Source organism: Grampus griseus, assembly GCF_964374135.1.
Source record: "Grampus griseus genome assembly, chromosome: 2".
NCBI classification, from domain to species: Eukaryota; Metazoa; Chordata; class Mammalia; order Artiodactyla; family Delphinidae; genus Grampus; species Grampus griseus.
This window is the reverse complement of record NC_139018.1, coordinates 32134478-32157081: the sequence shown is the minus strand read 5'-3', so window position 1 is coordinate 32157081 and position 22604 is coordinate 32134478. Positions and strand designations below refer to the sequence as shown.

Below are 22604 nucleotides of genomic sequence, written 5' to 3'. Positions count from 1 at the left end.
ATAAAGATTTCCAGCTAGGGCCTCCATGGCGGCAGTGCAGCTGTATGTCTTCACCCTCGGTGATCCTACCCTGCAGGAAGATTCACTCCCTGCACGTGGCTTCATGCTATGTGGGCTTCTGGGCCTGCACCTGGGTAATTGTGGAGGTCCTCGACTTCCCCGGGGAGACTGGAAACCCTCCTTCCTCTCCTTGAGCAGCAGATTTCTTTACTGATTGCTGGACCAGATGGCCAGTCCCAGACTCTCGTGTGGATGATGGGAGAAGTAAACGGAGTATTTTCTGTCGTCCTGCTCCAGAGGGAGATACAGCTCTTGGAGTACGGGGGGATCTTAATTGAATATTAAAATATCTCATAAGCCATTTTTCACTTGGCTTGTCATCGCCGTCCCTCTGAGAATGTTTGATTTCTCACTTTCCCTTTGTTCCCTTTAAGACTCCTGACATGAAGCCACCCTGTGTGGAGGGGCTGAGCACACTGTGCAGGTCTATTTAGACTGTGAACTCTGCATCCGGCAGCAGCAACCAAATGTGCATTGCAGCTGCCAAAAAACTTCATTCAGTGGTTCACTGAATTCAATGGAAAGAGGTGTTAATAGAGTCAGGGAAGTGATGCCATTTTTAAAAATGACACTGTGTGGCTCTGCTCTGTGTTTCTTCTCCCTCAATGACTTCCAGATCAAACGTACACAGTTTGGCATCAAAAGATGGCTCTTCTGGATCCCAGTTTGAGGCAAATAAGATATTCAGCCTCATTACTCCTCTCCTCCTGCCACGTCTCACGTCTGCGGGTGATTGTCGGATAGGTCAGGATCACCCTGGCCGCTGCGGGAGTTGGGTCTTACATTGGCACATGAGAATTATAGCAGGGTCAGGTGTCACACAACTGCCAGGTTGCTGGCCTCAGCCTCAAGCGAGGGTTAGGGTCTCCATAGCTATTGAATCTTAAGATCCCAGAGGTGGAGTGTTGGCGTAAGAAAGGGATCAGGACTCTGTTCTTTCTCTCTCCCATGATAAGATGCAGGGAACTCTGCCGAGAGTTCTGGGAGCTCCAAATGGTGAAGGCTGTCATTATCGATGATCTGACTGGCGTTGCAGGCTATATGAGAACTTGCATTCTCCATAGTTAATGCTTGGAGAATAGAGCGTTCAGTCCTAAAAGATCTCTGGGGGTCTTGGGAAGAAGGGATTGTGGAACCACGGTGTCCGAGACCACGGTGCTCTTCTTCCCTCCCCCTCCCAAGGGAGAAAACAGAAAAATCTCGGAAGTATGCGTTCTCAACACAGGTAAAGATGCCTGCTCCCAGCTTTCACCAAGGAGGTGGAAATTGGTTCTTAGGGCACAAGAGAGCACTTGCTCTTTTTCCATATAAAGCACAGATATACATACAGTACACAAACAGGTATGCAATGTATCTTCGTTATTAACATTTCACTAGGAAATTAATTAGGAGAAAAAGTCTAAAAATACTCTTTAGATGGGCAATAAAAAAAAAAAAGTTGAGAAACACTGTTCAAAATTAAGCTTTTGGGATCTTGATGAACATAATTCAGAGTCCTGAAAGGTAAATAAAGTCTGAACTTACTCTGATCAGTAGAGGTTTTTGGTCTACAGAGAGAGCTGCCAACACTACTAGGACCATAAGTATTAGAACTTTGTTACTGAGAACTCCCTGCTCCTATCATCTGTATTAGAAATTTCAAAGCAAACCCAGGGTGCAATTACTCATGTTTTCTCCCATTTTGTTTGCCCCCACCTCTGCTTGGGAATTGGGGTGCATGCTGTTTCAAGAGTTCAAAGTGTTCTAAGGATTCCCCATTCTTTGTAGTTCAGCATGCTGGAGAGAGAAATGTCCTTCTTACCTTCACTTTGCTTTTAGATGAGGATGGAGAAATAGCTGGGACTTTGGGAGGAAATGGCGCCATGTTGTCTTGTTTTCCTTAAGCTCTTCAGTGAAAGCCACTAAAAAGGTACCGGCTAGTACCTTTTGCAAGAGGGCAGGAAGGAGCTGGGGATATCAGAATTTGATGCCACAAGTGTGCCAACATCTCCTAACACTTCTGGCCAAAACTCAGGGCTGCTGGTGAAGATAGCCCTCCCAGCTCTCCCGAGGAAAGAGCAAGGGCTGACGGAGTCACGCTGGTACAGAGTTATGAGAAGGGGCCCTCCAGAGCCATGACAACTTGGGTCCCTTCCCTGGAATGGCAAGCACACACCTGGATTGTCTTACTGTTGGTGTCTGTCTGTGATTCTCTTTTCCTTCTTGTTCTTTTCTTCTTTCTTTTCCTTCTCTTTGGTCTGTTCACTGGGACTTGGCCGGGCCATGTGCAAACCCCAACCATTCAATAGTGCTGGAGAGTAGATAGTATTTACCTCAATAATGGTAGTCTCTTTTCGATTCTTTTTAACCCTCAATTCAGATGACGGGTCTAAGCCGACACCCACGATGGAGACCCAGCCGGTGTTCGATGGAGACGGTAAGCTCTTGTATTACTTCAGATTCGAATTCTCCCACCCATTTTCGGATTTGGGGAGGTCTTTCCTTCGGTTGTTTGTTTAAGCTTTACTATTATTGTTTTTTTCTTTTTTAATTTGAATTTTTCCCAGTTTAAGCCAGGTTGTTTTAACCTTTAAAAAAAATGCAAACCCTCCCAGGAACTAGTACACCCTCCACTTCTGGAAAGGCCCTCTCTTCTTGCCAGGCTTCCTGCCTGGCTCTAACGTCCAATAATAACAGAGCCTGGATGGACCCCGCGGACTGCCAAGACCAAGGAGCCGGGGCTGAGAAAGACAGGCCGGCAGCATCCCTTTTCTAAATGAATCAGCACTTAACAAGTTCCTGTCGTGCTCTGTGCCCAGCATTGTGGGAAGCCTCTGGGGGACAAAGGAGAAGTAGACGAGATGGAAGCCCTTGCTCTCAAGAGATCGGCAACTATAGGAGAACTTTCTGTATGGAACTCTATGGTCTCAGTTGTTTGTTTGTTTTCTGTGATAGACACGTATGGAAGAAAGAGATCACAGTGGTATGGGAAAAGATTCTGTGAAGAGAGGGAACGTGAGCTGGATTTTGAAAACATGGGAGAGGAATCAGGGTGTTCCAGGCAGGGGCACTGGCGTGGGCAAAGCAGAGAATATGGTGGAGATGGGATATAGTGAGGAAAGTAGCAGGAAAGAGACTGATGTCTGGAGCTGGTCTGGCTGAGTTGTAGGGACCTTGAGAGTTGAGTCGAGACATTTGGGAGAGGAGAAATTCTAGGTCAAGAGAAATAGTGGTGGTTGGTGGCAAAATAGAGGTTGGGTATCTCTGGAGGTATGAGGAACGGACAGGAGGAGCTTGGGTGCAGAAGACTGGCTTTGATTTGAGTTTGAGCTGCTCAGGGCCTACATTCTTCAGTGTACTTTGCTAAGTACTCCAGGCTCCCATGAGGAGGGGCAGGAAACTCGGCAGAGTGCGGTTTCTAGAAAGTCTGACAATGAGATGTGGAGCTCAGTGCAATATATGGCAACCTTTCAGCAGCTTTCAGCCGAATATATCCAGGCTTGGATTCTAAGACTGGACAGTGGAATAAAAAGAAATGATGCCACTGGTTGGTTCTGTGGCTAAGGATGTCTCTAGCCCAGGCTCAGCTTTAGATAGAAATGTGAAATAGCCTTTGCAACTGGTCATGGAGTGGAACATATGTGTGTGTTCATGCCTAGAAGTTAAAATGTTTCTGTGATCCACAAATGTCCTAGATCATTGGTAAGTCTGGGACCCTGGAGGATTGACTGGGGAGGGGGGAGTGGAATGGAGACCATGTCAGCTTGGAAGACCTTCCCAACACACTCATGGAAGATCTCGTCACTCTACAGTGTGTTCAGGGTCATCCTCAGACTTCCATGGCACCTGTCCACTGGGTGACCCCACCCCTGGAGAGCCTGGAGGCACGCTGGAACTCTCTGGATGGAGGAATTCAGCCTCTGTTCGATGAGAAACTATTAGAAAGGGGATTGAAGCACACATTAGACCCATTACTTTCTTCCCCACGTGAAGCAGAATCTCAGCAAGTTAAAACCTGCTGCGGCTCAGCTGTTTCCTCTAAAATGGTCTCTGTGGTTTCTTTGGCATTCGTTTGTTGATTTACCCCCTTTAAATCTTCTTCCAGGGAAGCAGCTGAGAAAGGCTTGGCTTGGCGCGTGTTCCTCACCTCCTGGGATAATATTTTTATTCCTGGATGGAGTGGCTCAGTGCCTCTGGACTCTGACCACTCGGCTTCCCAGCACAGGAGGCCCTGGTTGGCTCCTATGAGCTGATGGGGAGATGATCTTCCATAGAAAGGAAGCAAGAGGGTGTTGGGACAAAGTGGATATGGGATGAGGGAGATGGCTCAAGCCTTGATGCCTCAGGCTTTTAGAAAAGCTGTTAAAAAGTCTGAGGGTTACACTTCAAGTTACATACTCTCTTTGCCCAGACATTATTTTCTCTCTCCTTCTTTTTTCAGAAATCACAGCTCCCACTCTCTGGATTAAGCACTTGGTAATCAAGGACTCCAAACTGAACAATACCAATGTAAGAAATTCAGGTAAATAATCTGCCTTGGATTATGTATTGATATGTACTTGATCTGTCCACGGGTGCTGTATGGTTGCTTCGTGACTGTCACTGTGTGGGCTTGGGCAAGTCATTTAACAAGTCTGGCCTTCAGTTTTTTCCACAGCTGTAAAATGCAGAGATGAGATGGGATTATTCCCTTCCAACTTTGTCTTCAATTAATAGTTTAGGGATCGTCTTTCATGAGTAGCTGATCCTTTTAGCTAAAAAAAAGTGTGATGGTATGTTTTAATATTTTAATTGACTTTCTATATGCCATGCAGAAGAATTTGAAAGAAGAATGGCTGGGCATAGAGAAGTTGGACTTCAAACCTTAAGAGCCTTGGATCTATGTGTTTTTAAGGCTCTAAATAGCTGACTCCAATCTTACCTTTCCTGGTTTGATCTTTTGAGGGTCTTGTGAGTGTTCAGGTTTTGGTACTGGCTGAACCCTTGTAGAAAGGTGGTAATTTCTGAAGAGTGGTCAGATTAGAGTTCATTTACCATCAATGAAGACCAAAGTTGATAAAGTTCATTTACCATCAAAAAAGACCAGATGTCCATCGACAGGAAAATGTATTAACAGATCCAATCTGTATCTCTGTCCGGGGTGGGGATCATCCTTCTTTCAGCCTCAGACTTCGTTGTGAGAAACGCTACTTGGTATATTTACGCCTGGTTGTTGAATTTAGCCATATCATCGTTTCCTGATAGACAGCAAGGACTGTAAACTAAAGATACATCCCTTTCCCCTGGCAGGCAGGGTGTTGCATGACCATTAATGAACGAGTGTGCTGTCCTTGCCCCCCTTTTGGTTTATCTATATAGTATGCCAGCCTTGTCCTAAAGGTCATGGGGACTGGAGTGCACGGAAAGGTTTAGACCATGAGGTGAAGTCACATAGCCCTGGGTGATTTTTTCTGCTGAGTACCTCGGCATGTGTCTGGTTCCCTGTTTGATAGAAGCTGGAGGAGGTGTGGGATGCTGGGGTGGGAAGGAGCCCATGAGGCGTTCCGTGGGCCAGAGTCTTTGACAGAACAGTGCCATGGTTAAAACACAGGCTTTGGAATCAGCAAACAGGGGTTCTCGTTCTGGCTCCAACACTTGGTAAGTGACCCAGTCAAGTTAAATGCCTGCCCCACCCCTGCCCCGGCCACGCCCACAGAGCCTCAGTTCTCAGCCAGGATCATAATCTCTCCCTTAAAGGACGGTGAGTAAAGATTAACTGAGTTAGTCTGTATGGTACTTAACCAATGTCTGGCTAAGTGATAAATAGTATGTGCATGATAAATTGTAGGTACAATTGTATTTATTATTATCATCATCATTGGTAGGGAAAATGGGACTATTAACGATACTTCTTCTAGTGAGAATTCTTCAATCGAAAAAGCATTTGTGATTGTTACCTTAAGCAAAAACATCTATTAGGAAGCTTCTTAGATCCTTCCTCCACTCCCCCTTCACTGTTAGGCAAATATGATAAGTCAAAGAGAAGTGGTTTTGGTGCCTGTGGTATCTGGAAGTGGTATCTGCAAAAGGTCCCCGCATTCCCTGAGCCCCCAGCAGGTCTGCAGAGCCCCAGTAGGAGGCTCAATTCTCATACGGTGACCAAGGGGTAGAGAAGAAGGAGAGCTCTCTCTGAAATTACACAGCACCTTTTGCCTGAAGCATTCGTTTGACATTTAGCAACTGCTTCCATGATTTTTTTCCGCCTACCAGTGGTTAATTTCTCTACCCAAGTTATACTCTGTGAAGGCAAGGGCTTTACTGCCTGTCTGTTATATCTATTAGCGAATCTAGCTCAACGTGTTTGCTTTGGAGAAGGGTGAGGAGAAAAGATCATCATCAGTAAAGTCAGAATCATCAGTGTCATCATAGCTAGTCCGTATCAGTTATGTGTTATCTCATTTGAGTGTCACCATAACCCTATAAGTATTGTTATTATCCCCATGTTACAGATGAAGAGTCAAAGGATGAGAGAGAGGAAGTAACTTGTCCTGGGTCACAGCTAGTAAGTGGTGGGGCTGGAGAAAATGATTTATCTTTGGGAATAGAGCGCCTGTCTTCTTGGGCTGCATTCTCTGTGTATAGTAAAGAGGCAGTGTCAAGTTTGGTGATGTTTCTTCCGCTCAAGTCCTTCCCCTTCCCACTCATTCTTCCCCTGTGTAGTTTCCAATTGCATGAGTATGGGATCATATTGAAAAATGGTTTCCAGGCAGGTACAATCCCCTTCCTTTTGTGAGAGGCACCCAGCCACCTTTATTTTTTCCTGGTTTGCCCCAGTTATGTCTGTAAGTTTAGCGTATAGGACAGGATAGTTGGAGGAGAGCTAAAGGTTCCCTGGGAGTAACTGAGACCAGCAATCATTATCAGAGGTCGATACCATAGGCATTTTCTAATAAACTAGGGACACTCTCCATCATGATCAGGTGGTAAAACTGACTGAGTGCCTGTCAACCTTTTTGATGTAATTAGGTGTGAGGGACACTGTGTCACATAGGCATGTAACAGAGGTTGGCAAATGGCCGCTTGCCTGATTTTGCAAACAAAGTTGTCTTGGAACACAGCCATGTCCATTTCTTTACATACTGTCTATGGCTGTTTCCGTGCTGCGACCATTGAGTTGAAGAGTTGTGACAGAGACCGTCTGGCCTGTAAAGCCTAAGATATGATCTGATCCTTTACAGAAAAGAAGTTTGCTGGCCCCGTTATATAAGGTTGAAGTAGAAGCATTTGGGTGGGAGCGTGTGTAGGGGTGTGTGTCTTTCTCAGGTTTTGGGGCCCCTTTCCTAGAAGTAGGGACTGTGCCTCCTGAGATGTTTCCTGACATGCCTGGGGAAGCCTGCATCAGCGCAAAACTCTTTAGGCAGCTCACGTTGCACTCTCTGCTCTCACGTGAGCTTTAACATCCTGTCCTGTGTGTGCTCTCACAAGTGGGTTGCCCAGGAAGCATCCTGAGGCTTGGCCTTCATAGGTGGGGGGTAGGGAATCTTTTGTACGTAGATGAGATCAACCACATAATGGTAGAAGCCTGGGCTTTGGTATCAGGCAAACCTATAGACCTGGCTTCTGATGCTTGCTCCCCACTGAGAGGCTGGGTTACCTTGAGAAAGTTAATTAACTACCCCGAGCTTTGATTTCCTTACTTATTAGTTAAAATCATTAATGCCTTGCAGAATTTTTCTGAGAATTTAATGTATCTAAAATGGCTGGCACATAGTAGGTGTACGTGAATTATTGAAAACAAACTCAATGGAATATCCTGATGTATTGTGCTAGCCACTTTTCACATGATCTCACTTGGTCTGATGAGAAGTCAGTAGACTTGTATGTTAACTTGGGTCCGGGCGGCTGGTTCTGGTATGGACTAGAGCCTCTGAGTCAGGCCCCTGGGACACTTTCCCATTAGAGTTTAATGAAAGATTCTGGGTCCAGGAGAGCTTCTGCCCTTGCCTCTGGGGAGGTTGGAGTGGGACTCTGAGAGCCAACTGAGTAAGAGCTCTTCTTCTCAGCTTTCTCTCTCTCAGAGGCAAAAAGGCATCCCAGTTTCTTTTACACCCCAAACATCCTTCTTTCACACTCAGACCCTGTGACGCCAGGTTTGTCTTCTGGCCTGGGGACTGTTGATGTTGGAAAGGTTCCACTGGGCAGCTGAAGTGTTGCAATAACATGACACACATGCCTGCAGACTTATCCTGTCTCCTTCCCTCCTCCTGGAGGTTTTGGCCCTCATTTTTAAGGCTTTGTCATGTGTTCATCATGGTCAGTGTCTCCTTCTGAGTATGTGGCAGGGTCAGCGGCAGCAGGTTTGCCTGTTGGACTTCTGTTTGATTCTTGCCTCCATTGTACCAGGACTTCTTCTTGCAACCTGGCAGACAGCACACCTGGCGGCGAACATCCTAGAATTTGAGAGACAGCATCTTCTCCTATGCAAGCTGGCCAGAGACTCTGTTCTGCTTTTATAAGAAAACAGGAACTCTTGCTGAGTTTTTGGTATCAGGGGCTAGTGACGAAGGCATTTCTCAATATAACTAGAATTTCAAAACATTGTAATCATCTATAATACATCTTAGAGAAGAGAGTAAAGAGATTAAGGAAATGACAATAATTAGGCTTCATCTCATCCTTCATCCGTATCTTACTGCTTTGGATTTTACTACATGCCGGCACCTTCCCACAGCTGTGATTGATAGAAGTCTTGTTTTTTCTCTCTTTCTGTATGACAAAACTCTGTGCTTTCTCCTCTGGGAAAAGGCCATCTCCCAGGAAATGTGGTCGCGTGAGCCTTCACTCTTTTCTTATCGCAAACCATGCCCTCAAGGCATGTACGAAGGCCCCTTGCCTCTGTCTCCGCCTGGTTCCCTCCTGTGGCCACCCTGAGGTCACTGGACTTCCCTTCTTCCCCCCCATTTCTTTCTTTCCTTTCTCTCCATCTTTTCTAGTTCACTTCCTTCACGATCTGATCTGGGACTCCAAGAAGCCCTAGAACCTGGCCCTGTGGGTTAAATCCAAAAGGACCCCGGCTTTCCTTCCTTACCTCCTTGCCCAGCAGACCCTCCTTCTGTAGATCTGTGAATGCAGCGGCTGGTGGTAACTCTGCTCCCTGCAAACAAGCCATCAGCGGGGACACAAGGTGGAAATGCATTTCTTATAAGTTCTGCCATGACAGTGACCCCTGTCCCCCTGGTAAGTGAGAGTGTTTGCCTCTCTCACCATCTACATCACAAGGAAGCTGTTTACAGGCTCCTGTCCTGACCTGCCAGGCTCGGATCGGTGCTCTTCTAGGCCTGCTTTCTGGGCCCATTGGTCACATTTTGTATGCTCCTCCCTCACCTGGAAGCTCCTGCTGGATTGGCTGCTGCTAGGACTGGGATTTGGGGTCACAGAGGCAACAGCACCTCCTGGCTGGATCCCCCACCCCCCAAACCAGTGCTCTTGGCCTGCCCAGAAACCGCGGGGTGATGTAATAACCTTAGGCCTGGAAAAATAAACAGTTCTCAGGGAAACCAGCGGTAGCTGTTGTAAGCAAATACCTCACAGCCACCTGGAACCTCACACACAACGTGGCTGGAAGGAAGAACGAGTCATCCACGAACGTTAGCCGCCGCGGATGGGGCTGGGCTCGTGTGCATTTAAAATACCTGTATAAAAACAGATCCTTGGTGTTTATGTCTATCACTGGCCTTCTGGACGTCTGCCCATCTATCTTATGCAGGTGTCTTGGTCCACCAGGGCCAGTAGAATAGAGTCGGGGACAGGCATGGGTGGCCATCCCTATGGCTTTCTCCCTGGCAACAAAGGCCTTTCTCAAGTTCTCCCTTTGCCAGGAGGAGCTGAAACACGTCTGGAGGCCTCAGAGAGCCTGGCTCCACAGTCCATCTTAACCTGGTTTTAAAATTAGTTTTCCCTGTGGCCTTGATCCTGCACCCCATGTTGTCTGCTTGGAACACAGAGGTGCAGTGGTGGCTGGGGGGGGTCTGGAACTTGCTCCACCAGCAAAGATTTTATTCAGTATGTATGCTTTGTGGCGTTAAGGGCAAACCCACCACATCCCAATGTTCTCCTTTGGCCTCTGCTGCTAAAAAGACCTAACTGAAGGCCCTGCCGAGGTATTGTAATCGGCTTCTGCCACTTTGCTAGAAGGCAACTACTATCGCTGCTTTGGTCCGAGGGTCCTCATTCTGTGTTTATTTGTAAAATGGCTTTGGAAGTAAACAGGGTATATATCTTACTAACACACTCACATGTGCAACATTATTGTTTGGGGGATGAAGTGTGAAGTTATGATACTTTATTTGACACATTAAAATATATCTCTTCCATCTCCCCGCCTTGACCCGTGACCCCTCCTTCCTTCTCGCCTGAATTTTTATTTGCTAGCTCTTGTCCTTAAAGGACAGAGCTTATCAGGTCAAGGTCAACAAAGTTACTGAGAAAAACTAGAAAGACGCCAGCTTGCCACTTCTCAGTACTTGTCCCTGCGAAACCACTCTGAAGCGTTTCGTATTCTTTTTGGTGGAAGGGTCATATGAGCTCACTTAATGGCATGAGTCAGTAGAGGTGGAGCCTTTTCTAAAATTTGAGTGGATGTGAGTCAGTGATGCTTTGGGGGAAAAGTTTGAAAAAAAATGCCTATATACTATATTGGGACAATCCATCCTAGAAGAAATATCTTGTTTTCCTCCACTTCTCCGTTTCTGTCTGTGTGGGAAGGACGAGGTCACTGCTTCAGACAACAGTGAACAGTGCATGGCCATTTTAGGTGCCCCAGGGAGAAATTATTTAGACAGGCTGGTTGGTTTGTAATTGTCCCTTACACCCCCTCACCCACTACACTTCATCCCAACACTGTGCCCTATTTACAGAGCCCCCTGCAAACGTTCCTGTGAGTGGGTGCTTCGGGGACGTGGGGCAGGCGTTGTTAGTTTTGTTCTGGGGGGAGCCTCTGAGCCACAGACGGCTGGACACAGTATGACCGTGGAGAGGGGTGCCAGGCATGGGGGCGAATCTGAAGGCCCCCAGCAGCCTTGCGCCTCACTCAGCCACTTGCTGGTGCTTGGGCTCCCCTGGGGTGGGGGAGGCTGAGCTGGATCCCCCTCTGAGCCGTGGGGAAGCTCTGCGCTATGGGAACCGTAGCCTCTAGTACCACCGCTTCATTTTATTTTTTATTCTTTACATCTTATTTTTACATTTTATTTTTTACATCTTTATTGGAGTGTAATTGCTTTACAATGGTGTGTTAGTTTCTGCTGCATAACAAAGTGAATCAGCTATACGTATACATATATCCCCATATCCCCTCCCTCTTGCGTCTCCCTCCTACCCTCCCTATCCCACCCCTCTAATTGGCCACAAAGCACCGAGCTGATCTCCCTGTGCTATGCGGCTGCTTCCCACTAGCTATCTATTTTATATGTCCACGCCACTCTCTCGCTTCGTCCCAGCTTACCCTTTCCCCTCCCCGTGTCCTCAAGTCCATTCTCTACGTCTGCGTCATTATTCCTGTCCTGCCCCTAGGTTCGTCAGAACATTTTTTCTTTTTTTTTAGATTCCATATATATGTGTTAGCATACGGTATTTGTTTTTCTCTTTCTGACTTACTTCACTCTCTATGACTGACTCTAGGTCCATCCACATCACTACAAATAACTCAATTTCGTTTCCTTTTATGGCTGAGTAATATTCCATTGTATATATGTGCCCCATCTTCTTTATCCATTCATCTGTCGATGGACACTTAGGTTGCTTCCATGTCCTGGCTATTGTAAATAGTGCTGCAATGAACATTGTGGTACATGACTCTTTTTGAATTATGGTTTTCTCAGGGTATATGCCCAGTAGTGGGATTGCTGGGTCATATGGTAGTTCTATTTTTAGTTTTTTTAAGGAACCTCCATACTGTTCTCCATAGTGGCTGTATCAATTTACATTGCCATCAACAGTGCAAGAGGGTTCCCTTTTCTCCACACCTTCTCCAGCATTTATTGTTTGTAGATTTTTTGATGCTGGCCATTCTGACCGGTGTGAGGTGATACCTCATTGTAGTTTTGATTTGCATTTCTCTAATGATTAGTGATGTTGAGCATTCTTTCATGTGTTTGTTGGCAGTCTGTATATCTTCTTTGGAGAAATGTCTATTTAGGTCTTCTGCCCATTTTTGGATTGTGTTGTCTGTTTTTTTAATATTGAGCTGCATGAGCTGCTTGTATATTTTGGAGATTAATCCTTTGTCTGTTGATTCATTTGCAAATATTTTCTCCCATTCTGAGGGTTGTCTTTTCGTCTAGTTTATGCTTTCCTTTGCTGTGCAGAAGCTTTTAAGTTTCATTAGGTCCAATTTGTTTATTTTTGTTTTTATTTCCATTTCTCTACAAGGTGGGTCAAAAAGGATCTTGCTGTGATTTATGTCATAGAGTGTTCTTCCTATGTTTTCCTCTAAGAGTTTTATGGTGTCTGACCTTACATTTAGGTCTTTAATCCATTTTGAGTTTATTTTTGTGTATGGTGTTAGGAATTGTTCTAATTTCATTCTTTTACATGTAGCTGTCCAGTTTTCCCAGCACTACTTATTGAAGAGGCTGTCTTTTCTCCATCGTATATTCTTGCGTCCTTTGTCAAAGGTGAGGTGACCATATGTGCCACCACTTCATTTTAAATGAGGAAAAGGAGCCTGGACTAGCAAGGACCTTGCCCAGGGCCACAGGCCCATCAATAGCTCTCGTGTGCCAAGGCCTCTACTTGGTGCTAAGGGGGCCAAGGAAAGAAACAGAAGGAGCATCTAAGGAAGGAGCTGACCATCAGGCAGTGGTGTGTCAAAGACAGGGGCGGAGGCGCGGTCCACCCCAGAGGGGAGGGATGTTCTCTCACAGACATTGTTTTGAGTTGCTGACATAGTGATCTTTGAAAGTAGACTGGTTCTTAGTTATGTTATTATTTTTTTAGGTAAACTAAAGACAGTGTGCCCCTCATTGCCTGTACCTAGAGCAGGTCATCCCTGTAGTCCACCTGAGAGACTGGTCATTCACGGGGATGGGTCAGGAAGGCCGGGTTTGCTGTACATTGACTGAGGACACTGCTACCCTAGACCAGCTAATAACCTACCACTTATCAACTACCTGTGGCCCTGGGTTCAATGCTTTACATATACTATTGTGTTTCATCCTCACAATGGCCCTGTGAGGCCTGTGCTGTGGTTACCCTACCTTTACAGGGACTTGAGAGCTAAAGTAAACAGAGCTAACAAGTGGTGGAGGCTGATCCATCTGGCCCCAAGCCCGCGCTCTTGATCACCGAGCTCTTCTGCCTCTATTCTGATCGTTGTTGACTTCCGTGAGCAGTGACAGAAACTCCCACGTGCCAGGCCTGGGCTGGAGTGTGCAGGGGCAGGAGTGCTAGGCGCTTACTCTTGTTCTCAGCCTTGGCGAGGAAGCCCAGGTATCCCCATCTCACCCTGACTCCTGTTCCTAGAAACTCTTCCCTCTGACCGCTGGAGTTCCCCCTGGTGTTTGGGAACAGCCATCTGACTGAGCTTTCACACCATCCTCATTTCTCCCATGACCAGAGCTGAACAGCATCTCTTCACTTGGCCAGTGAGTTCATCAGAAGGGGTGCCCTTCTCCAGACATGTGGTCCAAGGTCCCTTTGTAGGTTAAGATTGGGTGATGATGTTATCTTTTTCACATCATTTGCCTGCCTACTCTATGGGGAAAAGGGCCTTCAGATTAAATTAAATGGAGAAACCCATTCCGGTGGAAGAGGTGACATTGTAAATTTGTGCATATTCTGTTTCTGTTCTCACTCCCTCCGCCCCTACTTGATGCACACCTGAGCACAAGTTCAAGGACTGACTTTGTTCTGTTTATCAGGGAGTCTGCCTCTTCCCTGCCCTGACAGGACCTCTGTTTTCTTGACCATTGTCTGTTCCAAAGGGAGCCCTGAGGAATGGTTCTTTGAGGTCCCCTCCTCTTCAGGGTTTTCTCAGAGTCCCTGGAGGACTCTGAGACTTGGGGATTGGTGATGGCCAAGTGGCCGCTTGGTGCCAGACATGACGGGAGGGCAGAAAAGCAGTGTTCCAGGGGATGGGTGCTGAACCCCGTGTGGCCAAATGAACAGAAAGGGCTGTTCAGTGATGTCCTGTGAATCACTCCCCAAGATCATGCACTCTGCAGCATCTCCTCCTTGGAGACCACGTGTCCAGTCCCTGGGCCAAGCCCTCAAAAAGAGGGGAGTCAGTGCCTTCAGGCTGGGTCCCCCTGGTCCCTCCTTTTGCTCCTGCAGTCTCCTCTTCGGCCAGATTCTCTGCAACTGTCCCGACAGCGCACGCCGCTCACGCCGACCCAGAGGCTCCCGAGGCAGGAGCCATGTGATTTCTTACGCCTCTGGAATTTCATGTTGTGATTCAGGAAAAGTTGTTTTTAACAGAAGCCTTGTTATTTTGGGTTATCCTTCAGCATTTCATTCATTTTTGATAAGAGGCTAAGTGGGTGTGAGGTATTTGAAGGGGCTTCAGGGTAACTGTAGCCGACACAACGCTAGTGTTTCCCTTAATATTCTTGGCCCAGTGGGATGATTCCTTTTGCAACGAAACACAGATAAGCTCCTCTTGTTTTTCAGGCGGGTAACTGTGTATTGATTTTTCCCTTAAGAAAATCTAGTGCCGGATGGTCTGAGGATTGAATGTGGCATTTCCCAGGATGAGTCAAAGGGACACATTTTCTTTTTCTGGCCTCTGTGGTCTCATCCCCCATGACTTGGCCTTGACTCAGAGGTGGGTGGTCCCACCCTGAAGTGTCAGAGGCTAGAACAGAATCCTGTGGCTCGAGATGGAACAGCAGAGATTCAGCAATAGAGGGGTTCTTGGGCTAAATACTCTGTGGATCCTTTATACCCAAGACCCTGTGGTTCTCCTATGAGTGAGGCGCCGCAGGTCAGGGATGGGTGTGGGGAAGGATCAGGAAGTACGCGATAGCTTGCAGTCTTGTTAAGTCCTGGTGCTAAGGGTGAGGGGTCCAGGAGGGGAACAGACTCAGCAGAGAGAGGCTTTGCTCTAGGTGGGACCCCCCAGGGAAAGCTTTGGGGATGGAGGAGGCCTGGAATGAGGGTAAGTTAAGATCTTGTGGTTAGTTCTTTCTTCTTGCTACGTCTGACAAAACTTTTCTGACCTCTCCAGAGCCTGCCATGGTACCAGTGTACACCCAGTACCAGCCTGTGTGAGAGCCTGGGGCCAGGAAGGCCCCTGACCCCCTCTGCATCCTCTCTGTTGGCCTTATCTCCTCTGTTACTCAGGATCCCACGTTAGATCTGAGACGCCAGGAGTACCATCCTCTCTCAGGACATTGCCCTCAGCCCTGTCAGCATCCCACTTCCCTTGTCTGTAGTATAGGCAATGCTTAGTCAGGGCAGCCCGAGAAGCTGCCCTTAATTAGCAACTGAGCCGCCACTCAGAGAAGAGCCTCTGGTTCTTTCTCTGGGAAGATGGCATCATTCATCAAGGCATCTTCCCAATTCATGTCTCTATGACCTATGACTCTTCTCAGCTTCTCTGTGTATGGTTTTCTGTAAGATTGGGCTTTTTTCTTGGTCTCATTTTTCATAGGGACCTAGTGATGGTTAATTTTAGGGGCCAACTTGGCTGGGCCACAGTAGCCAGTTTGGTCAAACACTAGTGTAGACGTTGCTGCAAAGGTATTATTTTAGATGTGATTAACATTTATAATCAATTGACTTGAAGTAAAGCAGATGACCCTCTGTGATGTGGGTGGGCCACATCCAATCAGCTGAAGGCCTTAAGAGCAAAACCTGAGATTTCTTGAAGAAGGAATTCTGCCTCCAGACTGTAACATAGAAATCCTGCCTGAGTTTCTAGCCTGCTGGCTTGACCTGTTGATTTTGGACTTGAGACTGCCCCATCACTCTTACCTGAATTTCCAGCTTGCCAGCCTGGAGCCAATTCCTTAAAATAAATCTCTCGCTCTCTCTCTTTTTTTTTTTTTTTTGCTCTACGCGGGCCTCTCACTGTTGTGGCCTCTCCCGTTGCGGAGCACAGGCTCCGGACGCTCAGGCTCAGCAGCCACGGCTCACGGGCCCAGCCACTCCGCGGCTGGATCTTCCCGGACAGGGGCACGAACCCGTGTCCCCTGCATCGGCAGGCGGACTCTCAACCACTGCGCCACCAGGGAAGCCCTCTCTCTCTCTCCATATACATCCATACCCATATATATATTTTTTAAATCTATCTACCATCTATCTATCTATCTATCATCTATCTATCTATCTATCATCTATCTATTTTTTTCTGTTGGTTCAGTTTCTCTGGAGAACCCTGACTGCTAGTGATCCTCTCTGACTACTGCCTTTTCTCTCCTCCTGTCTCCCCTGGCCTCCATCACCATAAGGTTCCGCTGCTCTTTCTCCCAAGAGTTCAAGATATGACTGGCTCACCAGGACCTGCTCACTCAGGTGTTGGGTTACCCAGCATCCCAGCTTTTTTGTCTGCTCCTTCCTGCAGCAGCTCCTCCTCTGGAAGGCCGCAGCCAGAAAGAAAGACCAGTCCAAGGACCTGAAACTCAAATCTTTTAATGTTTATGTTTGTTGGACATTTTTTTTTCTTAAGTGAAGAAGAAAAAAGAAACAGATGATAAAGTAGAAAAAGTTCCAGAAACAAAGGATAAACTGTGGGCTAAAATCAAAATTGGGGATTAGCTGAGGGTTGAGGTTGTCCACGCTCTCCTTTGCTCCTAATTACCACAGGTCACTGAGGGCACAGAGGCAGGGGCTGGCCGTAGCAGACGGGGCTGACCTCCACGCTCCTCCTGTCTTGGCTGGACACCTGAGAACCCGGGCCCTGGGCCTGCACACAGGGTTTGTGTTGTCTGGCTCAGCCCGGTCTCCCTCTCCCCGGTCCCCCTCCCTGCCCACTCCCACCCGGACTTAGCCCTGCTTTGCTCGGCTGCCGTGTGATTGTTGGGATAGAGGGCTGTGTGCTTTCCGGTGGCAAGGGCTGGACCACGTTCTCATTCCTTCCACAGGCTACTTTTCTGTTGTGTTTCTTCTCTCGGGCAGTCAGAGATTGGTGAGTGAGATTTAAACCATCCACTGCCAGGTGGGGAGTGAACCGGCTCTCACTGGTTCTGGGAACAGGATTAGAGGGGCTGGGTGTGCATGGGTGTGTAAGAATGTGTGGCTAGGTATTCCCGTGTCGCCCTGGGCAGCCCTGATATTTCCCTGTCCCCCCGCTGTGTATGTCTTCCAAGTATTTACAGATGGTCCCGGGCCATTCTCATAGTTATCAGGCCAGACCTTCTAATCTTGTCATCTTCCCCTGAACTTCCCTGAGCAGAGGCTGAATGTTTTAGAACAGTGAGTTTCCACTTCTGAGGAGCTTCCTCTCTGAACCAGTGGTCATGAAGAGGCCCTTGAAATAGATCCCCTGGCTTGCATTCTGGAAGGTGCCTTCTTGGTATCTGGAAAATCTGATAGTTGTGAATTTTAAGATTCATTTGGGAGGTGACTGAGAAAGGCAGAGGGTGACAGTGGCCCTAAGGATGGGGCTGGCTTCTGGGTCCTCAGATACAGAATAAGCTTATGCCCCCTGGTATGTACCGATTAGTATTCACATGAGGTCTGGAGAAGCACTGAAGGAATAATTGGTCGATTGATTGATTGATTGGCTGAAGGGTCTGAGAGGGCTGCAGAAATACTTACGGGGTAAATTGATAAAGAGTTGAGCAAGTCTAAGTGTCTCGGTTATCTATTGCTGCGTAACAGACCACCCAGAAATATAGTGGCTCACAACAAGAATAATTTATTCTTTCTAATGTGTCTGTGGATTGGCTGGGTGGTTCCTTGACTGATTCTACCTGCACTGACTCCTGGACTTGTCCAGCTGGAGGGTCAGCTGGGCTGGGGTGTCCAAGATGACTTCACGCACACGCCCGGAAGTTGGTGCTGGCAGTGGGCTGAGCCGCTCTGGTTTTCTTCCATGTGGCCTTTCATCCTCCTGGAGGCTGGACTGACTTTCTTATGTGGTGGTCTCAGGGTGGATTCCAAGAAAGGGAAAGTGGAAGCTATAAGGCCTCTTCAGGCCGAGGTCTGGAAACCACACACTGTCACCCCCGTCCTTTCCATTGGTCAAAGCAAATCAGAGTCAGCAGGGAGGGGTTTACCCTGAATACAGGGAGGTGCAATTCACTGGTACCATTTTGTAACGATCTACCACACCAAGTAAAAGAAAAACATAGGTTAGATTAAAAATCAGGTTAGCACATGGCAGTGAGAGCTGATATTAAAGAGAGATAAAGACCATGGCCTGGGAGCAGACTGCCTGGGCTGGAATCCAGGCTCTGCCACTTCCTAGTTGTTGACCTTGAGGAAATCACACAGCCAGTCTGCTCAGTGAGGATAATAATAACACTTTTCTTAGAGGCCTGTGATGAGTTTGAAGTGAGCTAGTGGAAGTGCCCAGTACAGAGCTGGGCACACCATAAATGCTCAGGTAGCTGTTAGCCATTATTATTCATGTGACTGTCTGTAAATGGTGGGTGAGTTACAAACCTGGCCTTAGGTGTTCCAGTTCCGAGGCAAAGAGGGAAAAATACGAGGGTACAAGGTTTGGAGTGTGCTTAGGCTGAGAAAGTCGTTGGTTCAGAAGAAGCAGTGCTGTTTCACATGGATAAGTACATGTTTTTACACATCTGCTTTCAAATGCAGCAGATCTGGGGCGTCTACAAAGCGACTGGCCTGGCGGATCTTCACGCCATAAAAATAAATGTATTTTTCCCCGAAAGCAAATAATTAGAGACAGTAACCTCTGTCTAGAGTTCAGCAAGACAGGCTTGACCGTCAGAAGCCCTTGACTGGGGCCCCAGCCCTCCTGTCTCCGGGGTGAGTGAACTTGGGAAAATTCATGAATCCCTCCACGACTCAGCTTCCTTGTCTACAAAATGGGCATAATAACGGTGCCTACTTCACACAGACAAAGAGATTCGGCAAGTAAAGCCCCTAGTCTGTCGCCTGCCTGGCTCCTGCTCCTCCATGAATATTTGCTTTGACTATTAGTAGCATAAAGAGGCTCTTAGGGGAGATTTTTGTCTCTGTCGGAAGACAAACTCTCTGTGTTTTCTTCATAAACAGTTGGCGCTGTGATTATAAACCTTTCCTGTCTCTTTCTTAGAGGAGCACTTGAACTTGCAGGGATCGTCATAAAGTAATAAGCAAGCAGATAAAGACAAGAAACCCTGGATTTCACCTTCTCTCGAATTCCACGCTAACCCCCAGTCTTTCCAAATTATCGAGCGTCACCGTTTGTATGGTTTGTAGTATCCTCCGTGGAACTCCGTGCAACCTCTATGGAAGCGGGCTACAAACCTTTCAGAACAGCCTTCAAGGACTTCCAGAAATCTGTCGACAGTCCCCAAACCACAGGTTCCCCCCTCTCCTCGGCTGGCTGGTCTCCACATGCCCGCAGTTTCAGGATCCCCAATGCTGTGAAGTCAGGTCCATCATTTGCTCTGTCCCTGGGGAAGCTTTCTCCACCTCTGTTCGCATCTCGCTTTCTATCTGATTTATGGCTTTAGAATGTTGGCCTGGAAGATCTTAATTTAAAGCCTCTGTCAGACGTTGTTACACGAACGCGGTGCCGGTAAAAAGCTGTTTTCCTTTGGTTTTTCTCCTCTGTCACTTTTTCTGTGGCATGAACTATGAGGTAGGAAAAGAAAGTTACCAACTTGGGGTTGGGAGAGCTATTGAAAAACTCTTGCGTAATCCCCTGGAAGGTGCCAGGCTCCATTCCAGCCAGGGGCCGAACTCAAAATTCTGGGTCTTCAGGCCAGGTCTCCCCATGGACCCCCCTTTTCCAATCAGTTTATGTCTCTTTCCTAAGCTGCCTCTTAGGGGCAGTTCTGGTGGTAGTTATAATTGGGCTCAGAATCTCGAGTCTAGTGCCTGTCAACTGTTTTAAACTGCTGTTCCTCTAGCTAAGGAGATTCTGTTTAGTTTCACTGTGTTTGCGTTATGAAAACAATAGTTCTTTTCTTTTTTCATTTTCCAGATCAGTATTATATTTTAATAGCAAATGTACTATTCATACCTGTCCCCTGACTCTCAGATATTTTTATGCGCTTAAGGGAATATTCCCTCACCCTGCAATGAGAATTTTTTCAGCATTTTTCCTCAGAGTGAGACAAAAAGCATTTCCCATCATCTGACTTCCCTCTAAGACAGCATGGAGCTGCTGTGCGTCTCTGTGTGCACCTACAGTCTGCTTCAACATCTGTCCGGTTCATATGTGTATCATTACCAGAGTCATTATTTCAAAGGGTTTGGCTCCTTCAGAGTTGAGCTTCTGTATTTTCATCATTTGTGCTGTTGTTCAGTGAGGAGGATGAATCTCCACATTGCTGATACCAAATTCCTGGCTCTCGGAATGGTATTTTTGTAAAACACTGTGAAAATATCATGGGATACCCAAGACGATTCCTGTCATCTTCTTCAAGGGGAAAGTTGCGGAATATTGTTCATGAAAGAAATAAAGTGATAATAAAGTAAATAAATAAAGAGATAAATAAGTAGATCAAAAAAGTGATAGTACAGGTATATGATGTGGTCCCTTTTATTGTTAAAAAACCCCCAGTGGGCTTCCCTGGTGGCGCAGTGGTTGAGAGTCCGCCTGCCGATGCAGGGGATGCGGGTTCGTGCCCCGGTCTGGGAAGATCCCACGTGCCATGGAGCGGCTGGGCCCGTGAGCCACGGCCGCTGAGCCTGCGCGTCCGGAGCCTGTGCTCCGCAACAGGAGAGGCCGCAACAGTGAGAGGCCCGCGTGCCGGAAAAAAAAAAACCAAAAAACAAAAAACAGTAGATGTGTGCATATGTATTTATGTATGTGTACATGGAAAAGAAGAGGTCCAGGGCAAGTAGTGTTTAACTTTGGTGGGATTAGGGTTTTTTCAAATTTTTCTTTATAACAAGAAAAGGAACCTAATGCTATTTATTTATTTATTTATTTTAATGCTATTTATTTTTAATAGCTAAAAAGAAAAAAGAAAAAAAAATCCCCACAGAATCAACAAAAAAACAAGAAAGGGAAGTCAGGCAGGTTGACTGGTCAGGAGTCGTGTGGGTCTGAGGCCCCCAGGCCTGGCACAGGACACCGTGCACTGCCTCAGCCTGGGCCTGACTCTGGAGAAACCAGGTTTGGCTGTTCAGAGACGTTGGCATAGTTCGTGAGGCCGCTGAGTACAGACACCTTCCCGCGGGCCTGTTTCTCTCTCGCACTGGATGGAAGCAGTGTTGTGTAATCAGCTCAGCTCCGTTCAGCCCTGTTGGAGGCCTGGAAGGGAGTGGGTTTGGGCCTTGTTTCTGCTCCCCTTGGGTGCCAAGCACCAAAGCATCTCCCTGCCCTGAGGACAGTGGCCTGGCCCTGTCCTACTACGTCTGGGCTTGGGAGAGTGTCCACACACACGGGCGTTCCTGCATCAGCTGTCAGCTCGCCGGGCAGCCAGGCTCCTGCCCCCGCCTCTAGGGGGCCGCAGGGAGGTTCTGGGCCTCCAGCCCCTCACTAAGGGCTGGTGTGGGAGACACAGCTCCCCTTGGTGATTCACCAGCCAGCCATCAGTTCCCTAGGGCCAGGCCAGGTCCTGGCAGGGAAGGCACAGGAGTGGGAATCACCACAGGCTGTGTCTTCTCTTGCAGAGAAAGTTCACTCTTGTGACCAGGAGAGACAGAGCGCCCTGGAAGAGGCCCGGCAGAATCCCCGCGAGGGCATTGTCATCCCCGAGTGTGCCCCCGGGGGGCTCTATAAGCCAGTGCAGTGCCACCAATCCACTGGCTACTGCTGGTGTGTGCTGGTGGACACGGGGCGTCCGCTGCCTGGGACCTCCACACGGTAAGTCCCCCAGAGCCCGTCCTGCCCCTCACCCCTCAGGTGAAGCCTGGGGTAGGAGAGCCAGCTTCCTGTTACGCTGTCACCTCACATCTCCTGGCTTTATTGTCCTGGCCTGGTGGGCGTCGAGGCACTAGGGGAGCAGCATCTCTGCTTGTGGGCAGATGAGGTCCCAGTATCCTGGATTCTGGTCACAGGTCTGGCCTTTCCTAGCTGGGCAACCTTGGGAAAGTAGGTAACCTCTCTGAACCTCAGTTCACCAGTGAGAAGGTGATTGCCCTGCCTGAGTCACTAGGTTCTATGGATCAAAAAGATCCTGTGTGCAGACATAAGGTAACAGCGCTCTACTAGACTGACTAAGATGACATGCCTGAACATGTCTCTGTGGGAACACTGACGCTGGGATTGCCTTGTAGCTGCTGGACAGTCCAGGAGATATTCTGCTACCAGCTCTGGGAGATCTAGGCTTTGAGACCACACAGATCATTGCTGGGAGTAGGAGCTGAAATCAGCTCAGTTTCCAGCCCCTCCTCACCCCCTGCATCTCTCTCTTCTTAGCTACGTGATGCCCAGTTGTGAGAGCGACGCCAGGGCCAAGAGTGCGGAGGTGGACGACCCCTTCAAGGACAGGGAGCTGCCAGGTAGGAGACGACACTAC

At 47.7% G+C, this 22604-nt stretch overlaps 1 protein-coding gene across 4 annotated transcripts in view; it reads left to right on the top strand.

Annotated features, from left to right (window-relative positions):
• Positions 1 to 22604, top strand: part of SMOC1 (SPARC related modular calcium binding 1) — a gene marked incomplete at its 5' end in the record, with an annotated part of 155549 nt that overhangs the window by 114198 nt on the left and 18747 nt on the right. For 3 of the 4 annotated variants that reach the window (XM_082649739.1, XM_082649736.1, XM_082649738.1), the window contains 4 exons: positions 2387 to 2476; positions 4481 to 4561; positions 21757 to 21949; positions 22505 to 22587. In XM_082649739.1, coding sequence (XP_082505865.1) covers positions 2387 to 2476; positions 4481 to 4561; positions 21757 to 21949; positions 22505 to 22587 — 447 coding nt within the window. The remainder of the gene's footprint in view (positions 1 to 2386; positions 2477 to 4480; positions 4562 to 21756; positions 21950 to 22504; positions 22588 to 22604) is intronic. The other variant, XM_082649737.1, reaches the window with a different exon arrangement.